Source organism: Dipodomys ordii, unplaced genomic scaffold (genome assembly GCF_000151885.1).
Source record: "Dipodomys ordii isolate 6190 unplaced genomic scaffold, Dord_2.0 Scaffold150, whole genome shotgun sequence".
Taxonomy (NCBI): Eukaryota; Metazoa; Chordata; class Mammalia; order Rodentia; family Heteromyidae; genus Dipodomys; species Dipodomys ordii.
This window is the reverse complement of record NW_012267366.1, coordinates 5,461,100-5,484,403: the sequence shown is the minus strand read 5'-3', so window position 1 is coordinate 5,484,403 and position 23,304 is coordinate 5,461,100. Positions and strand designations below refer to the sequence as shown.

Genomic DNA, 23,304 nt, shown 5'->3' with positions numbered 1-23,304 from the left:
GAGAGCTCATAAATATGCTTTGTCTACACAGGCAGTATGATTCTGTGCCTTCTATATACTACATGAGGTCATCTTAATATGTAACAGCAAAAGCAACATCTGATATGTGCCCACTGAGGGAGAAAAATGCTATGAAATTTCAAAAGCAATGATATCTTTATACTGTTTACATTTAAAATGTTTCTTGCCATTTTCTCATAGGTATTTGAAAGTGACAAGGAGATATTTTCTCAGAAATAGATTTAATGTTTATAGTGTATTCAGTAAACATTTCATACTTCAGCTAAAGTTACATTAGAATGCAAATCCTTTAAAAGACAAATGTTTATCAGAAATTTCCATGAATGAGACAAAATGCACTCTAAACTCTAAATTTTCTCCCAGTACAATTTATTATTTTTTTGGAGGGGTCCGGTCGTGGGGCTTGAACTCTGGGTCTGGGCACTGTCCCTCAGCTCTTCAGCTCAAGGCTAGCACTCTACCACTTGAGCCACAGTGCCATTTCCGGCTTTTTTCTTTTTTGCTAATGTGGTGCTGAGGAATCGAACCCAGGGCCTCAGGCATGCAAGGCAAGTGCTCTACCACTGAGCCACCTTCCCAGCCCCAGTGTGTTATCTTTATAAGATAATTTATAAGTTAACTTGGTAAAACACCAAAAGCTTTCCAAGATATATAATCAACTGTATATTAACTGGTGAAAAGAATGGTAAAAAAAATTATAGGATATTAATTAAAAGGAAAAGTACTTTTTGAGATGGCAGGTTTGTACCATCAGCACTCAGGAAGCTTGAGGCAGGAGGATCACAAGTTCAAAGCTAGCCTGGGCTACAAAATGAGAACATCTGTTTCTCATTTTCTGACTCATGAGACGTTCAGAGTCCATCAACTGCTATTTGAGTTTAAGTCTTTCATGGAATTTTTAAGGCTTTTTTTAGTAGTGCTAGGGATGGAATCCAGAGTTTAGTGCACAATCAACAAGTGCCCTATCACTATGGTACATCCCCAGACCTATAGGTAGAATTTTATTAAAAAGCTGTATGCAAACAAATTTGCCTCTGAAAAAGAAAAGCACACCCAAAATATTCCTACTGGATTCACTATGGTCTTCAGGCCCTGATTCTATCCAGATGGCAAAGTTAGATAAGAGTTCAGCTAGTTTCCTTTGGAGGCCCTCTGTATCACAGGCTAGTCTCCTGACTAGCACTTTCAGCAAGACTTTCCCCTCAAGATCTCTCATCTATTCACATCAGGGATCACAAGAAGACTGGGGCTAGCAGATCATCTCTCGTGATCTAGGTTTAGGCCCCCATAATATCTGGGTATATTTCCTAAGCTGACCTCCTACTTTCAACTTCTCTCCTCCTTCTAGACAAGCTGGTGGCTCACACCTATAATCCTAGATATTTTAGGAGGCTGAGATCTAAAGAATCAAGACTTGAGGCCAGCCCAGGCAGGAAAAGTCTATGAGACTCTGCCTCCAGTGAGCCAGAAAAATGCTGGTGACATGGTTCAAGTAGTACAACACTAGACATGAATAAGAAAGCCCAGTGAGAATACAAAGCTCTCAAGTTCAAGCCCTGGTACACACACACACACACACACACACACACACACACACACACACACACACACACACACACTCCTCTCTCTCTCTCTCTCTCTCTCTCTCTCTCTCTCTCTCTCCCCCCCCCACATACATACACAAAAAGAACTTAAGGTATGCATCAACCGAATTCCTACATTCTCAATTAAAAAAATTATTTCATTCAACTTGTAGTATCTTAGTTTGGATTGTAAAAGTTGAATAATAAATTAGAAAAGCAGGGGGAAAATTCCTACATTCTCAACCACTTCTCTGACCCTTCTTTCCTCTTGCCCTCCTTCAGTGCTTCCCCTGAATTTCAGAATTATTTGAGGAGTTTTGTTAAACTCCCCATGAGCAGGTCTCACCACCTTATGCCAAAGATTTCTGGGCATCAGCAGGGTTAAACACTCCCCCTGAAAACTGCAGCTCAGGGTAAGGTGGATCAGTCTGACTACAAACTTGTACTCCCCTTCAGGGAGAACTTGGTTGCCTAGGGAATAGTTCTCTCCCACAGCTCTGGCACCACTGGAACTAGAGGCGAGACAGTGACTTACTTCTCATCACCTCCACAACACTCCATCTCTTCCCTGAAAGCTGGCTTTCCAAAGCTTAGGCATTTCCTCAAACATACAAGGCACTCTTGCTTGTCTGTTTCTTTGCGTTTGGGTTTTTTTTCCCTCTACAGGAAAGCTCTGTGTCCCTCAGTCACCTAAAAAGAAAGGTCCTCTTGTTTCTGTAATACCTACTTCATTCATCACCTACCCCCCCCCCATGAGCCTTTCTGGCCTATCTAAGCTAAAAGGTATTAAGAAGACACTTCTTTAGTGCCTTTTGCCCTTGAGTGCTCTTTTCGTACACATACCACTTCTAAGAAGTGAGGAATGCTTGCTGTGTAAAGAGAGAAAATGTAAGCAGGAAAATTCTGGACGTATGAGTCTAGAGAAATCTCCAATTTATGAAATGTGGCACTAATAAAAGTCAAGAGATAATGTTTTGTACCCCAAAATCTTTTCCACATTAAACATAATTACACTGAAGCTGTGGCTAAATCATGATGGCCATAAGAAATCTAGCAGAGATCAATGTTACTGAAGGGACTTTAGCTATTCGAGTAACAAATAATGCCTTCGCAGAGAACTGACCTACCGAACCAGCACAAACTGCAGATGGCATTTTATTCAACTTACATGCACATACACACACACACACATACACACTGAGCTAAGTGTAACCAACTCTCACTTTAACATGCTCCATATGAAACAGCTTATTTGAATGAGTTTTTGATTGTTCATGCTATGAGTCAGTCTATTAAAAAATCTCCTATTCTGAACTTAGCCATGTTCTGGTTTCTGTTCTTTCTACACAAAAATATGGAATACAAACCACTTGGCTCTTTACATATTCACTTGTTCCTTCTTGAGCTTACCTATATAAGAAAAACAAAAGATCTGCTTCTTTGGATTTTTTCCCTTTCTAACTCTGGAAATTCCACTGGTACAACTTGATCCAGATGTACATGTCACCGGGTTGCTTACTATAAGTTGAAGCCAGGAAAATGGCATTTTATGCTGAAAACCTTTAACACATCTCTCTCAAGTGACAGAAGTAGACAAAATTGTATTATATGTAAAACATGTTTAGAATCTGGAAGTCATATACTATTAAGTGGCTACCTAGTTTTTAAAAGTGTTCCTTTATAGGGAACAAAACATTTTCTCATTCATTACAATCTAGTCTTGCCCATTTATCAAGTTAAATAATATGTATTTTTTTAAATTTACTTTATTGTTGTTTTAGAGGTGATATACGGTGGGGTTACCCTTACATACATCAGGTATTAAGTACATTTCCTTTCTCATAGTTCACTTTCATCAGTGACTAGTGCAGCCAGTGCGCTCCACTGCTGCACTTTTTCTCTGTTTTTCCTCTGATTCTGTGCCCTCCTCCCACACTCCCACAGATGTGCACATGAATATACCCGTGGTATATATAAGGTAAGGAATACAGAATTATCAAAAAGAAAAAGAAAAAAACAAATTAAGACAAATTTCCTTTGTTTGCATATCTTTGTACCTCATTTCAGTATATATTATTTTAATAATATGGATATTTTAAGACCAAAATCTTTACTTAAATCTTTTTCAAAGCTACTAATAAACATAAGGATTTTAATTATTTGAAGTTTCTTGGTTCCTCCATTAAATCTTATAGTGATGGGATTTCTGTCTCGATTTCATAACAGAAGACTCTGCAGATATGCATAGGTGTATTCCCAAAGTCATTTTGATGGTTCATATATAACAAGAAATATTCAAAAAAGCTTAACAACTGAGCAGAGGCCTGGAGTACTCCAGAACCAGCACACACACAAAAAAAATTGAAGTAATCACATACATTCAAAAGCAAACAAAAGGGAAGTGGTGCTATTCAGAGTGTTTTAAGTTCTCTGTAGTAAAATTTGCTTTAAGGTGATAAAAGCAACCTCTTAAAAAAGTAAACAAGACAGCTGGGCACCAGTGGCTCATCCCTGTAATCCTAGCTACTCAGAAGGCTGAGATCTCAGGACACAGTTTGAAGCCAGCCTGGGCAGGAAAGTCCATGAGACTCTTATCTCCAATTAAGCACAAAAGGCAGGAAGTAGAGCTATACTCAAGTGGTAAAGTGCTAGCCTTGAGCACAAAAACTCGGGGACAGTGCTCAGTCCCAGAATTCAAGCTCCAGGACCAGCAAAATAAAAATAAACAAGGGCTGGGCACCAGTGGCTCATGCCTGTAATTCTAGCCACTGTAAAGGCTGAGATCCAGAGGACTGAGGTTCAAAGCCATTCCAGGCAGAAAACCAAGAAACTCTTATTTCCAATTAACCAACAAAAGAGGACAAGAGATCTGGCTCAAGTGGTATAAGGGCAGCAATGAGAGGAAAAAGCCAAGTGAAGGTCTGAGTTCGAACTCCCAGACCAGCAACACCAAAAAAAAGTAAGCAAGGAATAGAAAGAACATCAAGGACAGAAATGGAACAATCTGAAAAGGCAGACTATCTGAAATCCCAAACTAATGTGCAACAAACTTGAGTTTTTCTATTTTTCTAGGGAAAATTACTGGCATAACATTTAGAACTTAATTTTAATCACATAATTTAGAAATAAGGTGACAGATGAGAGAGATTTGGAAACCTTTTTTAGTGCTACCCTAAGGCTGGTTTAACTTGCAGTGTTTCCTAACCACTAAGCTCTAAGGATATTAACAGGCATTTTATAAATAAAAAGATGAATAATCATATAAGCTACAAAACTGCCAGCTTTAGAAAAATTGGCCAGTTTGATTTTGGTTTTGTGTTTTGTTTTGTTTTGTTTTGCACTATGACTTGAAAGCTTTCAGGAAGTTTGTGTATACTTTGAATCTCCACAGAACCCTAACACCTCCCAGAGACTGTTTCATTACTAGCAATTTGGGACAATTATGGTCCTCAATCTCCTAAGGTCAATATGGGGAAATTAATAAGGCATAAAGACTAAACATAAACATGGGCATACATCTCAGAACTTTATATATTGAATATATGTCCCTTTTATGGTGGACAAAAGGGAAGGATGGGCAAGGGAAATAGCCTAGAGATTTTTTTCTGTCTGCATTTCTTACACATCTGTTCCTGTCGTCTGAAATCTCCATAGTTAGGCAGCTGAGCTGGAAGCTTGGGCTGAGTGCTGTGCTCAGTGTTTACATTGTGCTGGGAAATCTGGTAGACAAAGAAGCAGACTTATTTGTTAACAGTTATTCAAGAATTCCCAGTCCCCCTGTCAGATCCTCAGTCGCTAGGCCCCACAGCAGGCAGGAAGCCCTCCTCAAGCAGCTCAGATGAGGACTGCTGATAGCAGCAGCACAGTGCACAACAGGAAGGAACTACTGTCATTTGTGCCACAGGGGAAAGATAAGGGGGTTGGTTGCAAAAGCATTTTCAGACAAGTCTTCAACATATTTATCCAGGTGGCTCGAGAGCAGAGGCTGTGAAATAAGCAGCTGGTAGATAAGCATCCCCAAAATGCTTGCTAATTTTGTTGCAACCAAGTCCAGGTTGGCTGTGGATGCCAAATGGAATCCTCCATTCATCTCGGTTCCCCTTAAGAGGATGTGATGCAAACAACAGTTACAAGTGCAAGGGACTTACTGTCTTGCTATAGATATGGGTGCTTATACTCTAAGGATAGGAAGAGAGGGAGCCTAAATACTTCCATTTGGGAACTGGCTTTACTATTTACTAGTTATGCTACCCTGATGGCATGCTTAAGTCCAATGTGCTCTAGCTTTCTCATCTGTTAAAAAAAAAGAGGGGGCTGGGAAGGTGGCTCGGTGGTAGAGTGCTTTCCTTGCATGCATGAGGCCTTGGGTTCAATTCCTCAGCACCACATAAGCAGAAAAAGCTGGAAGTGGCACTTTGGCCCAAGTGGTAGAATGCTCACCTTAATCTGAAGAGCTGAGGGACAGTAGTCAAGCCCAGAGTTCAGGCCCCATGACTGACAAAAAAAAAAAAAAAAGAGGAATATTCGTGTCTGCCTGATAAGGCTTTTATTTTATTTGGTCTAGTCCTGGACTTGAACTCAGGGCCTGGGCACAATTGCTGAGCTTATTTTGCTCAAGGTTAGCACTCTACCACTTGAGCCATTTCCTGGCTTTTTGGGAGTTTGTTGAAGATGAGAATCTCACAGTCTTTCCTGCCTAATCTGGCTTTGAACTCTGATCCTCAGATCTCAGCCTCTTAAGTAGTTAGGATTAGAGGTATAAGCTACCAGCACCCACCTCAAAATTTCATTCTTATAAAATGCTTTTATAAAAGCATTCTTATAAAAGCATTTTATAAGAATGAAGTTATACACAGAAAAGCACTTAGTACAATCCATGGTCTATGGTTTATGCTCAGTTAACATAGCCAATAATTTTGAATAAGCAGAAATTAGGACCAAGGAAAGGTATAGGTTAGAACTAAGGTTTGGCATTACATAATCAGTATACACTCAATAGTTCCTTGCCAACTGATCAATATCTCTTAAAGTCAATGCTGAATTTCCTAAAGGGAGTTCTCACTTGTGTCTGTGCAGGTCAGGAAGAAGTGGGCTTTTATTATTCTTCAAACTAAAGCAGGAAGCCAATACCTCATGGTATTTGTACCTCATGGTTGAGTGTATGCTAAAGACTTTCTAGTTGAAGAAAGAATAAGCAAATGTTTACAATGGTTTTAGTAACTCAAGTGATGAGATTAGCCACATGGAAAGGTATGCTCTGAGCCATTCAGAGCAATAAGATGGGAAGTAGCACTGTCCATAGAGAAATCTCTCAATATTTTCTGCCAAAAGTTAGAAAGGACCTTTAAATATAGAAAGCGTATTTAACAGTAACTAATGAAAGGAGAGATCTGTAGTACTATATACCACACCCCATCAATTTACCATTTCCTTCTCACTTTCAGATCTGTGAAGTGTGGTGATAAGTCAGGCCATAGTAGTACATGTAAATAAGCTACAATTCCTTTATAGGGAAAACAGGTTTGTATGTCACACTCTCCCAACTTCTGCTGTTCCATCTTATTGTTCTAACCGAAAACAACAGCCTGAAGAAAGCACCATGAGCCAGATAGCATCATATTGATGACCATTTATTGTTAGTTCACGTGGGATTAATGGAGCTTCTAAAATGGTGGTGGAATATGGCCTCATGTACTATGCAGAATGTACTATATGGAACAAACGCATTCCCTAATAACAACTGGAGGGATATAGCTACTACAGTGTCTTTATGACAACCATACACAACCTCAATGGCCAAAAATAAACCAAAAACACACATTTCTTAGTGGCTTATCGAGGAAATTTTCCTTCTTCCACATGAAGCTTGGAAGCTGGCTGGATGAAAAAAAAAAAAATAAGCCACTCTGCTCATCTGGACATTATCATGGGAGTCTGACCATTTCTGTGACTATCAACCCTTACAAAGAAGCACAGTGGTCACACAGCTTGTCTACTACCAAATGGTTTGCAAAAATCAAATCTATCTCCTACCTGTGATGGACAAGGTCTTGGAGGGAGTGCAGGTGGTGGAGGTAGCAATCCCGATTTAGTAGCTGAAAAGAAATACATATACTGTTAAGGACAATCCCCCCAAAAGAAGACAAAACAAAACTATTCTACTCAGGTAGGAATAGCAATAACATTGAGTACATTTTAATCCCTTTGAAGGCATAATTGTCTTAAATAAATTGTCTTAAAGTTGTCTTAAATTCCAATTCCTTTTTCATCTTCCTCTTCCCTCTAACTCACATATTTATATAGTCTGAGTACGATGAAGACAGGGTAAAACAGTAAAGTCTCCTTGTGATCAAAACTGGGACTTAACACAGGAAACGTGGTCAGTTCTCATTAACCTGATGTTAATGATTTCGTTTCAAATGATCCAGGCCAAAAGTCATAGTCTTCTTTAGCTTCTTGCTTATTTCCCTAGCTCTCAGCTATGCAATGCCTGTTAGCTTAATGCATAGACTGCAGAAAGGAAAGGAGTCTTGCAGAGGAGGTAGCTTTGCCACTATGTGCATGCTCCCATGAATGGTTCAACCAGCAATGGAAGAAGCCAAAAGTGAAGGACTGAAATGACTGATTTATTTCAAAGATCTCCATTTATTTTTTTCCTCCATGATCATTATTACTTTGGATAACTAAATCTGTTTCAAAAATAAGCTGGCCATATTTGAAGGGTCTTTTGAAAGGAAGCTATAGACTCAACATTTTTTTTAATTTTGTGAGATACAGAGAATATTAAGCCACAGACATCTGAATTGTAACTTAACAATGAAAATTGCTGTTTATTTATAAATAAAGCCCATGATCACAAGCAAGAAATAAGTTTAGGGTCACATACTGGTAAGTTAAACTACATTCTTTATAAACTACTTTTAAAAACGCCATGTATATATAATTGTATATAGTTTATTCACAAATCTGTATGTAGTATGTGTGCTTAATCTGGACAATGTTCTTTGCCTTAAAACAAATAATCATAATGTACTAAGAGTATGAATATTTTTGAGAATTATTGTTTACCTTTGTTGAATCAGACAAGCTAGAAAATGGAGTTTGCTGTTTTCCACAAATATAATTCACATCACAGAGATGTTCAGTCGGTGCCAGTACATGATAGACTATAACCATGTGGGCCCATCACTGAGGTCTCTCAATCTGTCTGTCATTAAAATTTATGAGACACATCACGGGGTCAAAATTCCAGAGGTTTTTGACCTCTTTTTTGTTATTTTGACCTCAGACCCTTCGTTAGTGAACACTCATCAATAACAAAGTAGGTAGCAGAAGTAAAGCTTTCAGGAATTTTTCATTAATTTCAGGGCTCCTACTTTACATGCTCTCACAGATTGGGCCTTTCAATTACTAACTGCTTTCAAGACAATACAAATAAACCTGAAAAATGTATGTATCCTTCTAAGGGGAAGGTCAAGCAATTGCACCAGAATAAAATATTGTGGTAAGTCAGCCCTTTATTAACAAAAGATAACTCAAGAAATGATAAGCAATTTAATTAAATTAACTTCTGCTGTTGGCCAACATGGTAATGCAGACGCAGACCAGATTTACTTACCCATCTGAAACAACCAAGCACAAACAGAAAAACATATGAAATAACAGTTTTCAAGATATTAGAATAAAACATATATAAAAAGAATTTTCAAAACCCCAGAAAATCAGGCAACAAACATGATGATCCCTGTGACTGGCTGTCTTACTCATTACCTTAAGAATTACTGTAAACAATAAGCCAGGCACTGGTAGCTTACACCTTTAATCCTAGCTACTCAGGAGGTTGAGATCTAAGGATCACAGTTCAAGGCCAGCCCAAACAGGAACACCAGTGAGACTCTGGTCTTCAATTAACCACCAAAAAGCCAAACGTGGAGCTGAAGCTCAAGTGCTACCGTGACAGCCTTGAGCAAAAATGCTAAAGGACAGCTATGCCAAAGTCCTGAGTTCAAGCCCCAGTATCAGCACACAAAAAAACCCTCATAATCAGACTTGAATCTGGATCTAGGTCTTGTTTTCAGCAACTCTGTGTGTGGGGGGGGTCTTGTTTTCAGCAACTCTGTGTGTGTGTGTGTGTGTGTGTGTGTGTGTGTGCGCGTGTGTGTGTGTGTGTGTGCTAGGTCTTGTTTTCAGCAACTCTGTGTGTGTGTGTGTGTGTGTGTGTGTGTGTGTGTGTTTGCGCATGGTCCTAGACCTTGAACTCAGGGCCTAGGCACTGAGCTTTTTTCCCCTCAAAAATAGCACTCTACCACTTGAGCGCCAGTTACACTAGTGGCTTTTTGGTGGTTAATTGGAAATAAGAATCTCACTTTCCTGCCCAGGCTGGCTTCAAACTGTGATCCTCAGATCTCAGCCTCCTGAGTAATTAGGATTACAGGCATGAGTTACAGGCACCTACCTTCTGAATACAAAATTTTTAAAAGGACAAATTCTCTATTTTAAAAATATGTGAGTCTATTCCTGAATATGCTTTTGAATAAAATTATATTACCTCTCCAACATCTCAGATAGCAAACCATTTAAAATGGAACCTTGCTTCAATTTCTCACAACTAAACTTGAAGCAACAAAGTGCTATCCCAGGCATGTGTCCATTGTTCATTCTGAATAATTTAGCAGATGATATTAGTGATTTCTAAGATTGGAGAGGAGCCAAAACAGTTGCAAATATTATCAGCAGTTTTGTTTTTCCATTTCAATACCTTCACCAATTATTTTCTGATTTAACATACCTACTGAGAGCTTCTTTTTAAAGCTGAATTTAAATAGTGATAATGGGCATACTTGTCTTCTCTTGATCAATGGGGAACATCCGGTAGGTCCCATAAAATACAGTGTTCATTGTAGGTTTGGTATAGATATCATTTAAGCAATTATAAAAATTCCCATCTATTCTTGTCTTGAGACTTTTTTGCATGATAATTTGATGCTGAATTTTAACCAAATCTACAATGTCATCTGCTTATATAATAATGTTTTCTCCTTATAATTTGTTAACATAGTGAATTACATAAAGGACTGTGGAACATTAAAGCATCCTTGCAGACCTGAGGTAAATCTCAACTTGCTAGGTTTAGTTGGTTAATATTTTTTAATTTCATCATTTACTTGTACAGAGATGTTACAACTGTATGAGTCAGGTTAGGAGTACATTGCATCTTGATCAGTGTCACTGCAGTTGGTTAATATTGTAGTATTTTTGCAACTGCATTCATGAATGACATTGGCAGTCATGGTTTCCCTTTCGCATATGGTCTTTGTTTGTACCTAATTTAGCTGGAATGCATTCTCCTTATTTATACTCTGGAATAGGAAGTTTTTCCAGTAGACATATCTGGGCTGGAATTTTATTTTATTTAAATAAGATTTTGTGAATGATTCCATTTCTACGGCTGTTATAGGTTTTTTCAGACTTTCTAATTCTTGTCAGTTTTAGAAAATTGTATTGTTCTGAAGATTCGTTCATTTTATCAAAAATTTTCAGTTCATTTTTTATACCCCCCCTATTATAAACATCTTAATCTCTGAATGTGTAATTATCTTTCTGCATTCCTCACGCTGTTTGCATGATTACTCTGATTTTCCTTCATTAGACTCATTCGGCATGTGTTAAATCTTTTTTAAAAAATCAAAATGTTTTTGAGCCCATATATTACTTGTTTCCTTTGTTTTATTGTTATCTCATTTACATTCTTTGAACTTTTCTTTTAACATTACTTTTAATTTTATTATTATTTATTATTACTCTTGGTACTGGGGGAGACTTAAAATTGACCCCAAGGCTTCATGCTACACATATAGCAGTCTATTACTGAACTGACTGAACTGAACTTCTAGCTCATCTCTTATTCTTTTATTTACCTTAAGCTGATTTCTTTTTTGTTGTTGGTGGTGGTGGTGGTTGGGTTGTGGGGCTTGAACTCAGGGCCTGGGAGCTGTCCCTGAGCCTCTTTATGCTCAAGGCTAGCACTCTACCACTTGAGCCACACCACTTCTGGTTTTTGAGTGGTTTATTGGAGATAAGAGTCTAATGGGGACTTTTCTGCCCAGGCTGGTTTAAAACCACAATCCTTAGATCTCAGCCTCCTGAGTAGTTAGGATTATAGGCTTGAGCTACTGGTGCCCAGCCTTTAAACTGATTTCTTAGCTCACTAATTTCTACCTTTTCATTTTTTCTATTGTATGTATTTATGGTTATCAGTTTTGTTATAAGTAACCATTGTTAAAATTTCATAAATTTCTTCATATTGGATCCAATTATTTAGTGCTAAAATCTCACTAATTTCTATTTCTATTTCATTTATGGTGTTACCTTCTGTATACCCTTCAGGTCTTTAAGAGCATCTGCTAGTAGCAAACTTGGTTACTGATATAGTATTTCCTCAAAGTACATTGAAGATAGCATTCCATTGTCTTTTGCTTTCATTACTGCTGTTGAGAAGTCAGCTTTCAGTCAAGTCACTGTTCTTTGTCAGTAATCATTCTTTTCTCTGACTGCTTTTAAGAACTTCTCTTTGTTTTTAGTATTCAGAAGTATTATACTTTATTCTTTATCTTCACATGGACTACTATCTTTTTCTTTAATCTCCTACTTGAGCTTCATTTGAATTTGGAGCCATGTGTTATCCCCATTAACTTTGGTCAATTCTCAGTGCTTTTTTGAGTACTGTCTTCCAGCCATTTTGTCTCGCCTCTCTTTTGTAGGCACTTTGTTTAATTATGCTGTGTTTTGGATAATTTTCTAAGATGTATGGTCCAATTAACCAATTATGTCTTCAGCTTTACTTAATGTCCAATCTGAATTGCAGTTAGAATTTTTTTCTTTTCTATAAGTTCTATTTGGTCTCTTTCCTCTTTTAGAGTGGCTTCACTACTTAATAATTTTTATAAAAAGGATACAAATAGGAACAGAAGTCAAATTATTGCAATTTTCAGGTGCTAGATCTTATACTTAAAATATGCTAAAGGCTCCACAAAAAAACTATTAAGTTTGATAAACACTTTCAGGAAAGTATCAGATACAAAACCATCTTAAAATTTCACTAGTAGATTTTCCATATATATCAATAACAAACAAGCTGAGAAAAAAAAACAGGAAAACAATCTCATCTACAAAATCCTCAAAATAACCCACCCTACCTAGGAATATACCTATGGAAGTGAAAGACCTCTACAATGAAACCTTTATAAAGAAACTTTATAAAGAAAACTTTATAAAAAAAACTGAATAAGACACTAGAAGATAGAAAGCCTTCTCATGTTCACTGATCAATAGAATTAAGATTGTGAAAAATAGCCATACTACCAAAAAAATCTACAAATTCAACATAATCCCAAAAAATCCCAGTGTCATTTTTCACAAAAAATAGGAAAAAAAATCAAAAATTATTCAGAAGCACAAAAGACCCTGAAGGGCCAAAGCAAACCTGAGAGGGAATAAAAGCAGTGATAAGAGTATCACAATACACGATTTCAAATCAAATTATACCTCAGAGCCAGAGTAACAAAAATAGCATAGTACTAGCAAAAATACAAACACATAAGCCAATGTAATAGAACATCTAGAAATAAGTCCACAATGTATACCCATCTGATGTTCAGTGAAGGTGCCAAAAACTATATTGGAGAAGATAGTCCTTTCAATAAATACTACTGCGAAAACTGAATTTCCACATGCGGAAGACTGAAACTAGAGCCCTGAAAATATCAGAGGAAAACATAGGGAAGAATCTTAAAGATACAGGTATAGTTAACAACTTTCTGAATAGAACCACAATTGCTCAGAAAATAAGAATAAGGATTGACAAATAGGATTGCATCAATTTTTTTTAAAAAAAGCTTCTTCACAGCAAATGAAGCAATTACTAAAATAAAGAGACAACTTACAAAATGGGAGAAAAAAATCTTTGCCAGTTACTTGTCAGACAAAGAATATTCAGAACATACAAGGAGCTCCAAAAATTAAACACCAAAAGAAGAATCTAATTAACAAGTGGAGAAACAAATTTACACTCAGTTCTCAAATGAAGAAGTAAAAATGGCTAAAAAAAATTCATGAGGAAATGCAAATCAAAATGTCAACTGAGATTCTATCTCAACACAATCAGAATGGTTATCATCAAGAAAATAGCAAATACTGGCAAGGACATGGGGGGGGGACTTTATACACTGATATTTGGAATATAAATTAGTGTAGCCAGTATGGAAATCAGTTTGGAAGTTCCTCTAAAAGCTAAAAATAGAACTACTATATGATCCTGCTATACTACTCCTGAGCATATATCTGAAAAAATGTAAGTCAATATAGAAGAGAGATAACTGCATGTCCATGTTAACACCAACACTACTTACAATAGCAAAACCATGGAATCAGCCCAGGTGTATATCAGCTGATGAATGGGTATAGAAAAATGTGACACATATACACAACTGAGTGTTACTCCACCAAAAAGAATGAAATTATGTGTTTATAGGAAAACTGATGGAACCAGATATCATCATGCTAAGCAACATAAGCCAGATTAGGACAAATATCACATGTTCTCTCTTGTATTAAAATAAGAAACAAATGACATGAACAAGTACTCATAGCTGTGATCCCAGATCCTCAAGAAGTAGAGATCGGGAGAATCATGATTTGATACTAGTCTGGAAAAAAAGTTAGTGCAATATCATCTCAACCAGTAAGCTGGCCATGGTAGCAAATGCCTGGGATCCCAGTTACATGGAAGGCTGTAAGAGGATCGCAATCTGAGGCTATCCCCAGGCAAATATGTAAGATCCTACCCCAAAAATAATTAAACCAGAAAAGTCTGTGTGGGGGGATAACATGGCATAAGTGGTAGAGTGCCTGCCTAGGAAATGAGTTCAAATCCCAGTACTGGGGACAGGGAGAAAGACAGGACTATAAAATGGGGACTATTTGGAGGTGGGAACATGTAGAAGTGGGGAGGACAAATGGAAAGGGTGAAAGAATGGGATAAATATGGTCAAAGTACGTTGTACACACGTATGGAAACAGAATAGTGAAACCTGCAAAAAAATCATGTTGAATGGGGAGAAGGCTATAATAAGAAGTGATAAACAGGAGTAAATATAATCAAAGTACACTATATGCATGTGTAAAGATGCCACAATGGACCCCCTTGGTAAAGTTAATATACACTAATAAAAATAAAATTTCAAAAATGAGAGTAAAAAACTAATTTATACCATATATGACCCCCCGGTCTCAAGAAGTGCTGGAAAATTCCTCTGGAAGGGCAAACAAAAAAAGAAATCAATAAAATGTAATCACTAATAGTGATCCCATTTCCTCCCCCTTCAGAAGAAACATATACTTTGGCAAGGCACTTCAGGATCTGTTTTAGCTATATTATATGTATTTTTTCACCTAATAGCTCAGAATAAGGTAAGTGATCAACAAAAACCTATTGGAGTTATCAGAAGAGATTATATTCAATCACTAAGGTTATATTCCATCCCTGAATTTTAAAAGACTGAAGAAGTGTGTGGTTGGTTAGAGCCTAACCTTTTTCTCCCACATTCTGCCTAGTTTGAGCATGTTTCTCTCTCAAGTAAAAGGCTTAAAAAATAGTTTGTTGTTCCAGGGAGGACAGCAAGTCCCGATAAAGCTTTTGGGAACTGAAAAATAGAAGGATTCCATCAAGGTAAGCACACTGGATGTGTGCACTCTTCTCTGTTTATGAATATCATATCCAAGGAATGGAAGAATGTGTTCCAGGAAATCAGATAGGCCCTGAAGAAAAAGCAAAAGTCATTGACACGTGAAGATCACCAGCAAGACGGAACAGCCAGATCACGTGATCATATTTGGCATGTCCTGTCTATTCCTATACTCAAGTCAGCTTTTTGATCTCTCATTCTTCAATAGAAGAAGATCATTATTACCAAATATCTGCAGAAAATGATCTAACCTAAACTAGAAAATAAATACAAATAGAAAAGCAACCTCAAAGAAACAGATTAGACCTGTACTAGGGAAAATTTCAAAATTTGTATTATTAATGTTAACAGAATGATAAGTTTGTTCCAGAAATGCTTAGTATAGAGCATGCACTGTTTGAGGTACTCAAAAATATCAGGAGAGGTGACCAAAGAAACTTTATCTTTATACAGCTATAGTATATTCTATGGAGAAGATAGATAATGAGGTAAGAGTGAAAGATGAAATTTTAAATAGACTGGAGATCTCAGTGAGAAATTTATTATCTGTCTGCTCACACCTGGCTTCTGCAGGAAAGCTGACAGTCAGGAACATGTCTAAAATCTCAGATTTCCTCTTAGCTTCCATGCCTAACACCCCTCCCAGAAAATGCCACAGGTCTTTCCTTATTTGGTTGCTGTTGAAAAATCATTCCCTTGTCTTTATAATACTCTTCATTTCCTTTCAAGGCAAGAGTATTTATCTAGCCTCATTCTATCCATTTTATGTCTATTTCTCTTTGTCTACTACAGCACCTAAACACACTGTCATATGTTTAGCAGGTACACATAAAGTAGTTGAATTTAGTGAAAAATATTCCCTTATAATACTTTCAGCCCACCATTGGCTTAAAATAGAGTCTAATTTTTTTTCAGTGTGCTCTAATCAGTCAAAAGAAAAAGAAAATGTGCACCTTCACACAAAATGAAATTAAAGAAAAAGTACTTTGGCTGAGTAATCTTGTATACACTTTCAGAAGATGACAATGTACCTGCCAATAGAAATGCCTGCCTCCTGGAAGTGAATAGACGGTAGGAAGTAAAGGGAGAAGAATGCCTTTTCCTACATACCAATCTCCATCTCATGAAGCAATCTATAGATTTCTTCCTGAAGCTTAAAGTTAAAAGTGGGACACCAAAGATCAGCAAGATTTTTGTCAAAACAAGAAATTTTGTAAGGGCAATTAGAGGAAAAATAATAAATACCCAAATCCTACAAAATAGATTTCAAAGTTCAGGTTAAATATGTTATTTAATCCTAAATTCGGGAAACACAGTAATAATTTCCCATGTTTAAAATAAAGTCCTGCTGGGCGCCTTTGGCTCATACCTATAATCCTAGCTCCTCAAGAGGCTGAGACCTGAGGATCATGGTTCAAAGTCAGTCCAGGTATGAAAGGCTGTAAGACTCTTATCTTCAAATAACCACCAGAAAACTGGAAGTACAGCTGTGGCTCAAAGTAGTGGTGTGATAGTCTTGAGTAAAAGGGCTTAAGGACAGTGCCCAAGCCCTGAGTTCAAGCCCCATGACCAACAAAAAAGTATTCCTAATTTTGTTCAAAACCGTGCACTAATCCACTGAATCTCAGCTTCTTGATATCTTCATCCATAAGCATTAGAAATTTCCAGGCAAAATATTACTATTTACCAATTTCCTTCAGATTTTGTTTTGAAGTCCATTTAGAATAGTATAATCAAGTACAATATTTATATGTTAGAAACCTTTAATTTCTTGAAATTATAAGATCTAAATAAATGAAAAGATAGTCTGTGTTTGGAAATATTAAATAGCCATACTAATATTAAAAATAGCCATATTAATCAAACTTTATCTATAGATTCAAGGAAATCCCAATTGGATATTTTTTGTTAGTACCAGCATTTGAACTCAGGGCTTATAGTTGGTGCTTTACTACTTGAGTCACACATCCAGTCATCCTTTTTGCTGGTTAATTGGAGATGGAGTTTTCTTGACTTTTCTCCTGGTCTGGCCTGAGCCATGATACTTCCAGATCTAACCCTATTGAGTAGGTAGGATTACAGGTATGAGCCACCTATGCCTGGCTCTAGATTTCATTTTGTTTTTTAGAAATTGGAAAGCTGATCCTAAATTTTACATAGAAATACAAGAGAACCCAAACACCCAGAATAATTTGGAAAAGAATAAATGAAGAGGATTCACTTTCTGACTCCAAAACTTATTACAAAGCTACACTTATTCAAGGCACTGTGGTTCTGGCATACAGAAATATAAATCAGTGGAAAAGAATTAAGAGTCTAGAAAGAAACCCTTACATTTATCATTAATTGACTTTCAATATCCGTGCCAAGAAAATTAAGTGAGGAATTAATAGTCTTTTAAATTAATGGCTGGGACAATTAGATGTCCACATGCAGAAAACAAATGTAATTGTGAACTTCTGTATAAAAGGAGAGCTGATTATGGTGGCCCAGGACTATAACCTCAACTACTTGGAAGGTAGAAATAGAAAGATCATGGTGAGAGGCCGGCTCAAAGTTAGTGAGAATTTATCTCACAGAAAAAGCCAAAGGAGGCAACAATGCTTGATAAGAAACGCACTCATTGCCTTGCCCATGTAATTGTAACCCCTCTGTACGGTATTTTCACAATTAAAAAAAAAAAGAAAGAAAAAGCCATAGGGTGATAGCTCACACATAATCTCAGCTACAGAAGTATATAGCAATCCAAGGCCAGCCTGGGAAAAAAGTCTGAGACCCTATCTGAAAAATAACTAAGGTCAAAAGGCTTGAGGCATGGCTCAAGTGATAGAAAATGTGCCAGCAACCCCAACGGCTGGATTCAAACCATAGTACCATGAAAAAGAGAAGAAGAAAGGACAACCAAAAAGAATGAGAAAACTACTGAAATTCAAATATCTAAAAAGGAACTTGTATCCAAAATATGTAACAAATCCTTCCAAAGCAAAGACTAATATTTCAGTCTAAAAATAGGCAAAGATATATAACAGACCATTATTTTACATATTGAACAGATATAAATATGGCCAATAGGCACATGAGAAAGACATTCAACATCATTAGTCATTAGAAATGCAAATCAATACCACAATGACAATATTAATTCATACTCATCGGGATAGCTAAAACTTTCTTATTGCATTTAAATAAAACCTTAAATATACATACATATGTCAAAAGATGAAACTTTGGAGCTGGAATATGGCTCAGCACTTGGGTTCTTGCCAAGCAAGGTTCCCTGAGTTCAAATTCTGTATTGCTGCCAGGTGTGAGTGGCTCATGCCTGTAATCCTAGCTACTCAGGAGTCTGAGATCTGAGGATTGTAGTTTGAAGACAGCCCAGGCAAGAAGCCTGTGGGAGTGTTCTCTCCACTTAAAAAAAAAAAGAAAGAAAAAGCTGGAAATGGAGCTATGGCTCAATTGTTAGCATGCTAGACTTAAACAAAACATGTTCAAGGACAGCACCCAAACCCTGAGTGCAAGCCCCAGGACTGGTAAAAAACAAAACCAAAAAACAAACAAACAAACAACTCCCTGTACTGCCAAAAAGAAAAAGGAACAAAGAAAAATGATGAATAATTCATTTATTATCTTTTTTGCTTGTTTGTTTCTCTCTCTCTCTCTCTCTCTTTTTTTTTTGCCAGTACCAGAGTTTGAACTATGGGTCTTGTGCTTGCTTGGCTTTTTTCTCATGGCTGGTACCACTTGAGCCACATCTCCAGTTTGGCTTTTTGTTGGTTAATTGGAAATTAAGTCTCTCAGACTTTTCTGCCTAGGCTGTCTTCAAATCACGATCCACTAGGCCTCTACCTCCCAAGTAGCAAGATTACAGGCATAAGCTACCAGCACCTGGCTAAAAGATTAAATTTTAATATTACTTTAAAGTGCATTTAACAATTTCAGTGAATTTAACTGTTTCCAAAATGTAACATATGTTATTAGATTTTCATACTTCTTACAAACTTTCTTATCACTTATTTCATTTAAAGATTTAGTATAAGCAATTTACACATACATGTTGAGTAGATACATTTTTGAACAATACTTAAAAGATGCACTGTGAATTAGTATTTTAGTGGATTTCAATACTTTCAAAATCCTTTAATAAAGTGTATTCCAATATTGTTCAATAATCTTTTCTAAGATTGCATTTTAAATCTCGTTCTGGGTTTATAAACAATTGTTGAAAAGATGATCCTTTCAATTTTACCCACAGAATGCATTGTAAACTATAAACTCAAAATTGATGTGTTTTATCTATATTTTCATCCTTTTTGCTATTAAGTTCAAAGTCTTATTAAAAGGATCTTACATATAAAAAGGCATTAAAAAGTGTTTCAAGGACATGAAGAAACTGTAATCTTCACACACTGCTAATGAGCTTGTAAACTGGTACAGCTGCTTTGGAAGATAGTCAATATATAATTGCCATATGAGTCAGAAATTCACCTCTTATGTATATACTGAAAAAGAAACTGGACATTGAATGTTCACAGCAAAGTTATTTAGAATAGTCAAAAATGGAAATAACTCAAATGCCCAACAATAGATAAATCATCAAACAAATGTGGTATATCCATAAAATGCGAGATTACAGAAGGAAGTGTTGATTCATGCTACAACATGGGTGGACCTTGAAAGCATAATGATAAATGAGAAAAGCCAGATAAAAAAGACCACATATTGTATGATCCCATTAATATGGAATGTTCAGAACAAACAGATTCATAGAAACAGACCTGGAAAGAGAATGAAGAATAACTGCTAATGGATACAGAATTTTTTGGGGGGAGGGGGTGATTTGGAAGTGTTCTGAGATTAGCGTTGATATTATATAACCCTGTGAATATCCTAAAAGCCATTAAATTGTATACATTTTATTAAACTGAGTTTGATAGTACTTGGATTATATCTGAATAAACCTCTCATTTTAGAAAACTGCTCCAGCTGGCTGTGTATTGTGGAACCAAAAGTTTGGATGTGGTGCAAGAATTCGACAATCCTACAAAATTTTTAGATCCTACTAAATTTCCAAAGGGAACAATTAGATTTCTTGGGAATAATACATGAAATATTCAAGTTCAAGTTATATTTATTTTAAAGAACATGAAGATAAATTTGGTCTTTACTTATTTCTCCACTTACAGGTAGAAACATTCTTTTATAGAAAATGCAGGACAGAATCCTCTCTGTTCACCACCCAATAAATAGTCTCACTTGCCAATAAAGCCAGAACTCTCACCAAGACATTTTGCCCAATTACATATCTCACAATAGATACTTTGGGAAGTCCTCCAAAACTTTTCCTTTGTGTTGCAGGGGTGCTGAAAAGTAGTCTGAATTTCTGAAAGAACACTCTAGAATGCTTCTGTCATTTCAGCTGCATTCCAGGAGGTGGTAGCAGATGGTCATAAAGATACCCTGAATACAGAATGGTAGGCTAGTTTGAGATAGATCAATTCAGCCAGGAAAAATATCCCTAGGACTCTCGTGTACCATCATTGCAACCAAAGAATTGCAACCAAAGAGTGCAAAGGAAATTTTTGTAATAGGCAATATCTGTGCATGAGGCAAATTTAAAAAAATATATAGCAGGTATCCAGTGCAAAGTCCATCTTTCAGTTTTATATCCACTTACACTGCTCCTTTTCCAAAGAGGCAACCATCATTACCAATTTAATTATTCTCCCTAAGATTAGCTATACATTTCCAAATATACATATTGTGCACTGGATATTTTTCATTCATGTAAGATAACTTTCAAGCTAGTCTATATACATTATTCTTTTGAGCAGCTTCATAAGACTTTATAGTATGGATGTAATAAAAAAAATTGGGGGGGGTCCGGTCATGGGGCCTGAACTCTGGGCCTGGGCGCTGTCCCTCAGCTCTTCAGCTCAAGGCTAGCGCTCTACCACTTGAACCACGGCACCACTTCCGGCTTTTTTCTTTTTGCTTATGTGGTGCTGAGGAATCGAACCCAGGGCCTCAGGCATGCAAGGCAAGCGCTCTAATCCCAGCTCAATAAAAATTTCTTAACCACAGACACACACACACACACACACACACACACACACACACACACACATAAATGTGTATACACACACACACACACACACACACACACACACACACACAATGAAATTCTATGCCTCCATCAGAAAGCATGACATTGACCCATTTGTTAGGAAATGGAAAGACTTGGAAAAAATTATATTAAGGGAAGTAAGCCAAGCCCAAAGGAACATAGGCCCCATGGTTTCCCTTATTTGCAATAACTAGTTTATATCTGAGACAAGCAGAAACGGTCAGATAAGTTGATGTTAGGCGAAATGGACTCCAAGATAAGGACCCAACTGTTTTTTTCTTTCTTGTTTCTAACATATTTATAGGATATTTGTTTGTTGCTTTGTATGTCCCTCCCCAATGGTATAACCCCCGTTTTTCACTGTATTTGATGTTGGTATAATTTGTGGAGGGGAAGGGAAAAACAAACTTTAAATAGGGATACAGGTGGCCCCATTGCAACAATGAGATGTATAAGGCGTTATGTCTATTAACGAACTTTACAACTTTGGTGGGGGAGGCCGGAGATAGGGGAAGGGGGGGGAGATGGGAAAGGATGGGAAGGGGAAACAAAGGAGGAGGCAACAATGCTTGATAATAAATGTACTCATTACCTTATTCATGTAATTGTAACCCTTCTGTAGGGTATTTTCACAATAAAATAAATAAATAAAATAAAATTTCTTAACCACAGAATGAATTTTTATTACGAGTATGTCTAAAGCACAGAGGAAATTAGCTGTTCCTAAGAAGAAGCTACTGACAGATGTATATTGTTTAGCCATCACAATGGTTTTAACAGGTGTATTTCAACTTCTTTAGCCAAATGGAATGTGGCAGGAAATACTAACCATCAAAATCCGCCCTTCTCTTTAAAATCTTGAGGGTATCACTGGGAAATGACGGTCCTGCCTGCCAGCTAAATACATATGTGAGAGTAGGTTTCCTTTGTTAGATGCGAATAGAAGTGGTAGAAGTGATGAAAGTTCCTGGTTTGAGGCTTTAGAGGAAAGGCTATGTCTCCTCACACAATCTCTGTCCTTTCTGCCCCGGTAGCTAACAACAGGAACAGAGAGGACTATTGTGGAAGAGGCAGAGTGAAGGTTTTCTATCATCACCACAGACCTCTTACGCTGTAAACCTTACAACTGGCTTTGAAAAAGGCAGGCCGGAGTCAAAAGTAGAAGGAAAACTGACATCTAGTAGAAGAGAACAAAATCAGATCATGATTTAAAAAAAAAAAAACACGTTAAGGAAACAACTGTTTCAATGAGGAATGAGATATTAGGTTCTAAAATTATATATATATATATATTTTTTTTGGGGGGGGAGTCCGGTCGTGGGGCCTGAACTCTGGGCCTGGGCGCTGTCCCTCAGCTCTTCAGCTCAAGGCTAGCACTCTGCCACTTGAGCCACAGCGCCACTTCCGGCTTTTTTCTTTTTGCTTATGTGGTGCTGAGGAATCGAACCCAGGGCCTCAGGCATGCAAGGCAAGTGCTCTACCACTGAGCCACCTTCCCAGCCCCTCTAAAATTATATTAAGTGAAGTAAGACAGACCCAAAGAAACATAGGTCTCCTGGTTCCCCTATTTGCAATAACTAGTATATGTCTAGAATAATCTTACCACCCAAGCAGAAAAGGTCAATAGCTATGCACGTATGACCATATAAGATGGTGCTAAGCGAAAGTAACCCCAAGATATGGACACAAGAGGGTTTTTTTTTTCCTTGTCGCTGTTGTTTTTAATGTACTATGTGACTTTTTTTGCTTCTTTTGTATGTTCTTCCCCCATGGTATAACCCCTGTTTTCACTGTATTTGATTCTGGTGCCCTGCATCAGCTGGAATTCAGT

General features: G+C 37.1%; 1 protein-coding gene across 4 annotated transcripts in view; it reads right to left on the bottom strand.

Moving 5' to 3' along the window:
* Reps2 (RALBP1 associated Eps domain containing 2) overlaps nucleotides 1-23,304 on the bottom strand; it is a 115,333-nt gene that overhangs the window by 27,303 nt on the left and 64,726 nt on the right. For all 4 annotated transcript variants that reach the window (XM_013032165.1, XM_013032168.1, XM_013032167.1 and 1 more), the window contains one exon: nucleotides 7,638-7,699. In XM_013032165.1, coding sequence (XP_012887619.1) covers nucleotides 7,638-7,699 — 62 coding nt within the window. The remainder of the gene's footprint in view (nucleotides 1-7,637; nucleotides 7,700-23,304) is intronic.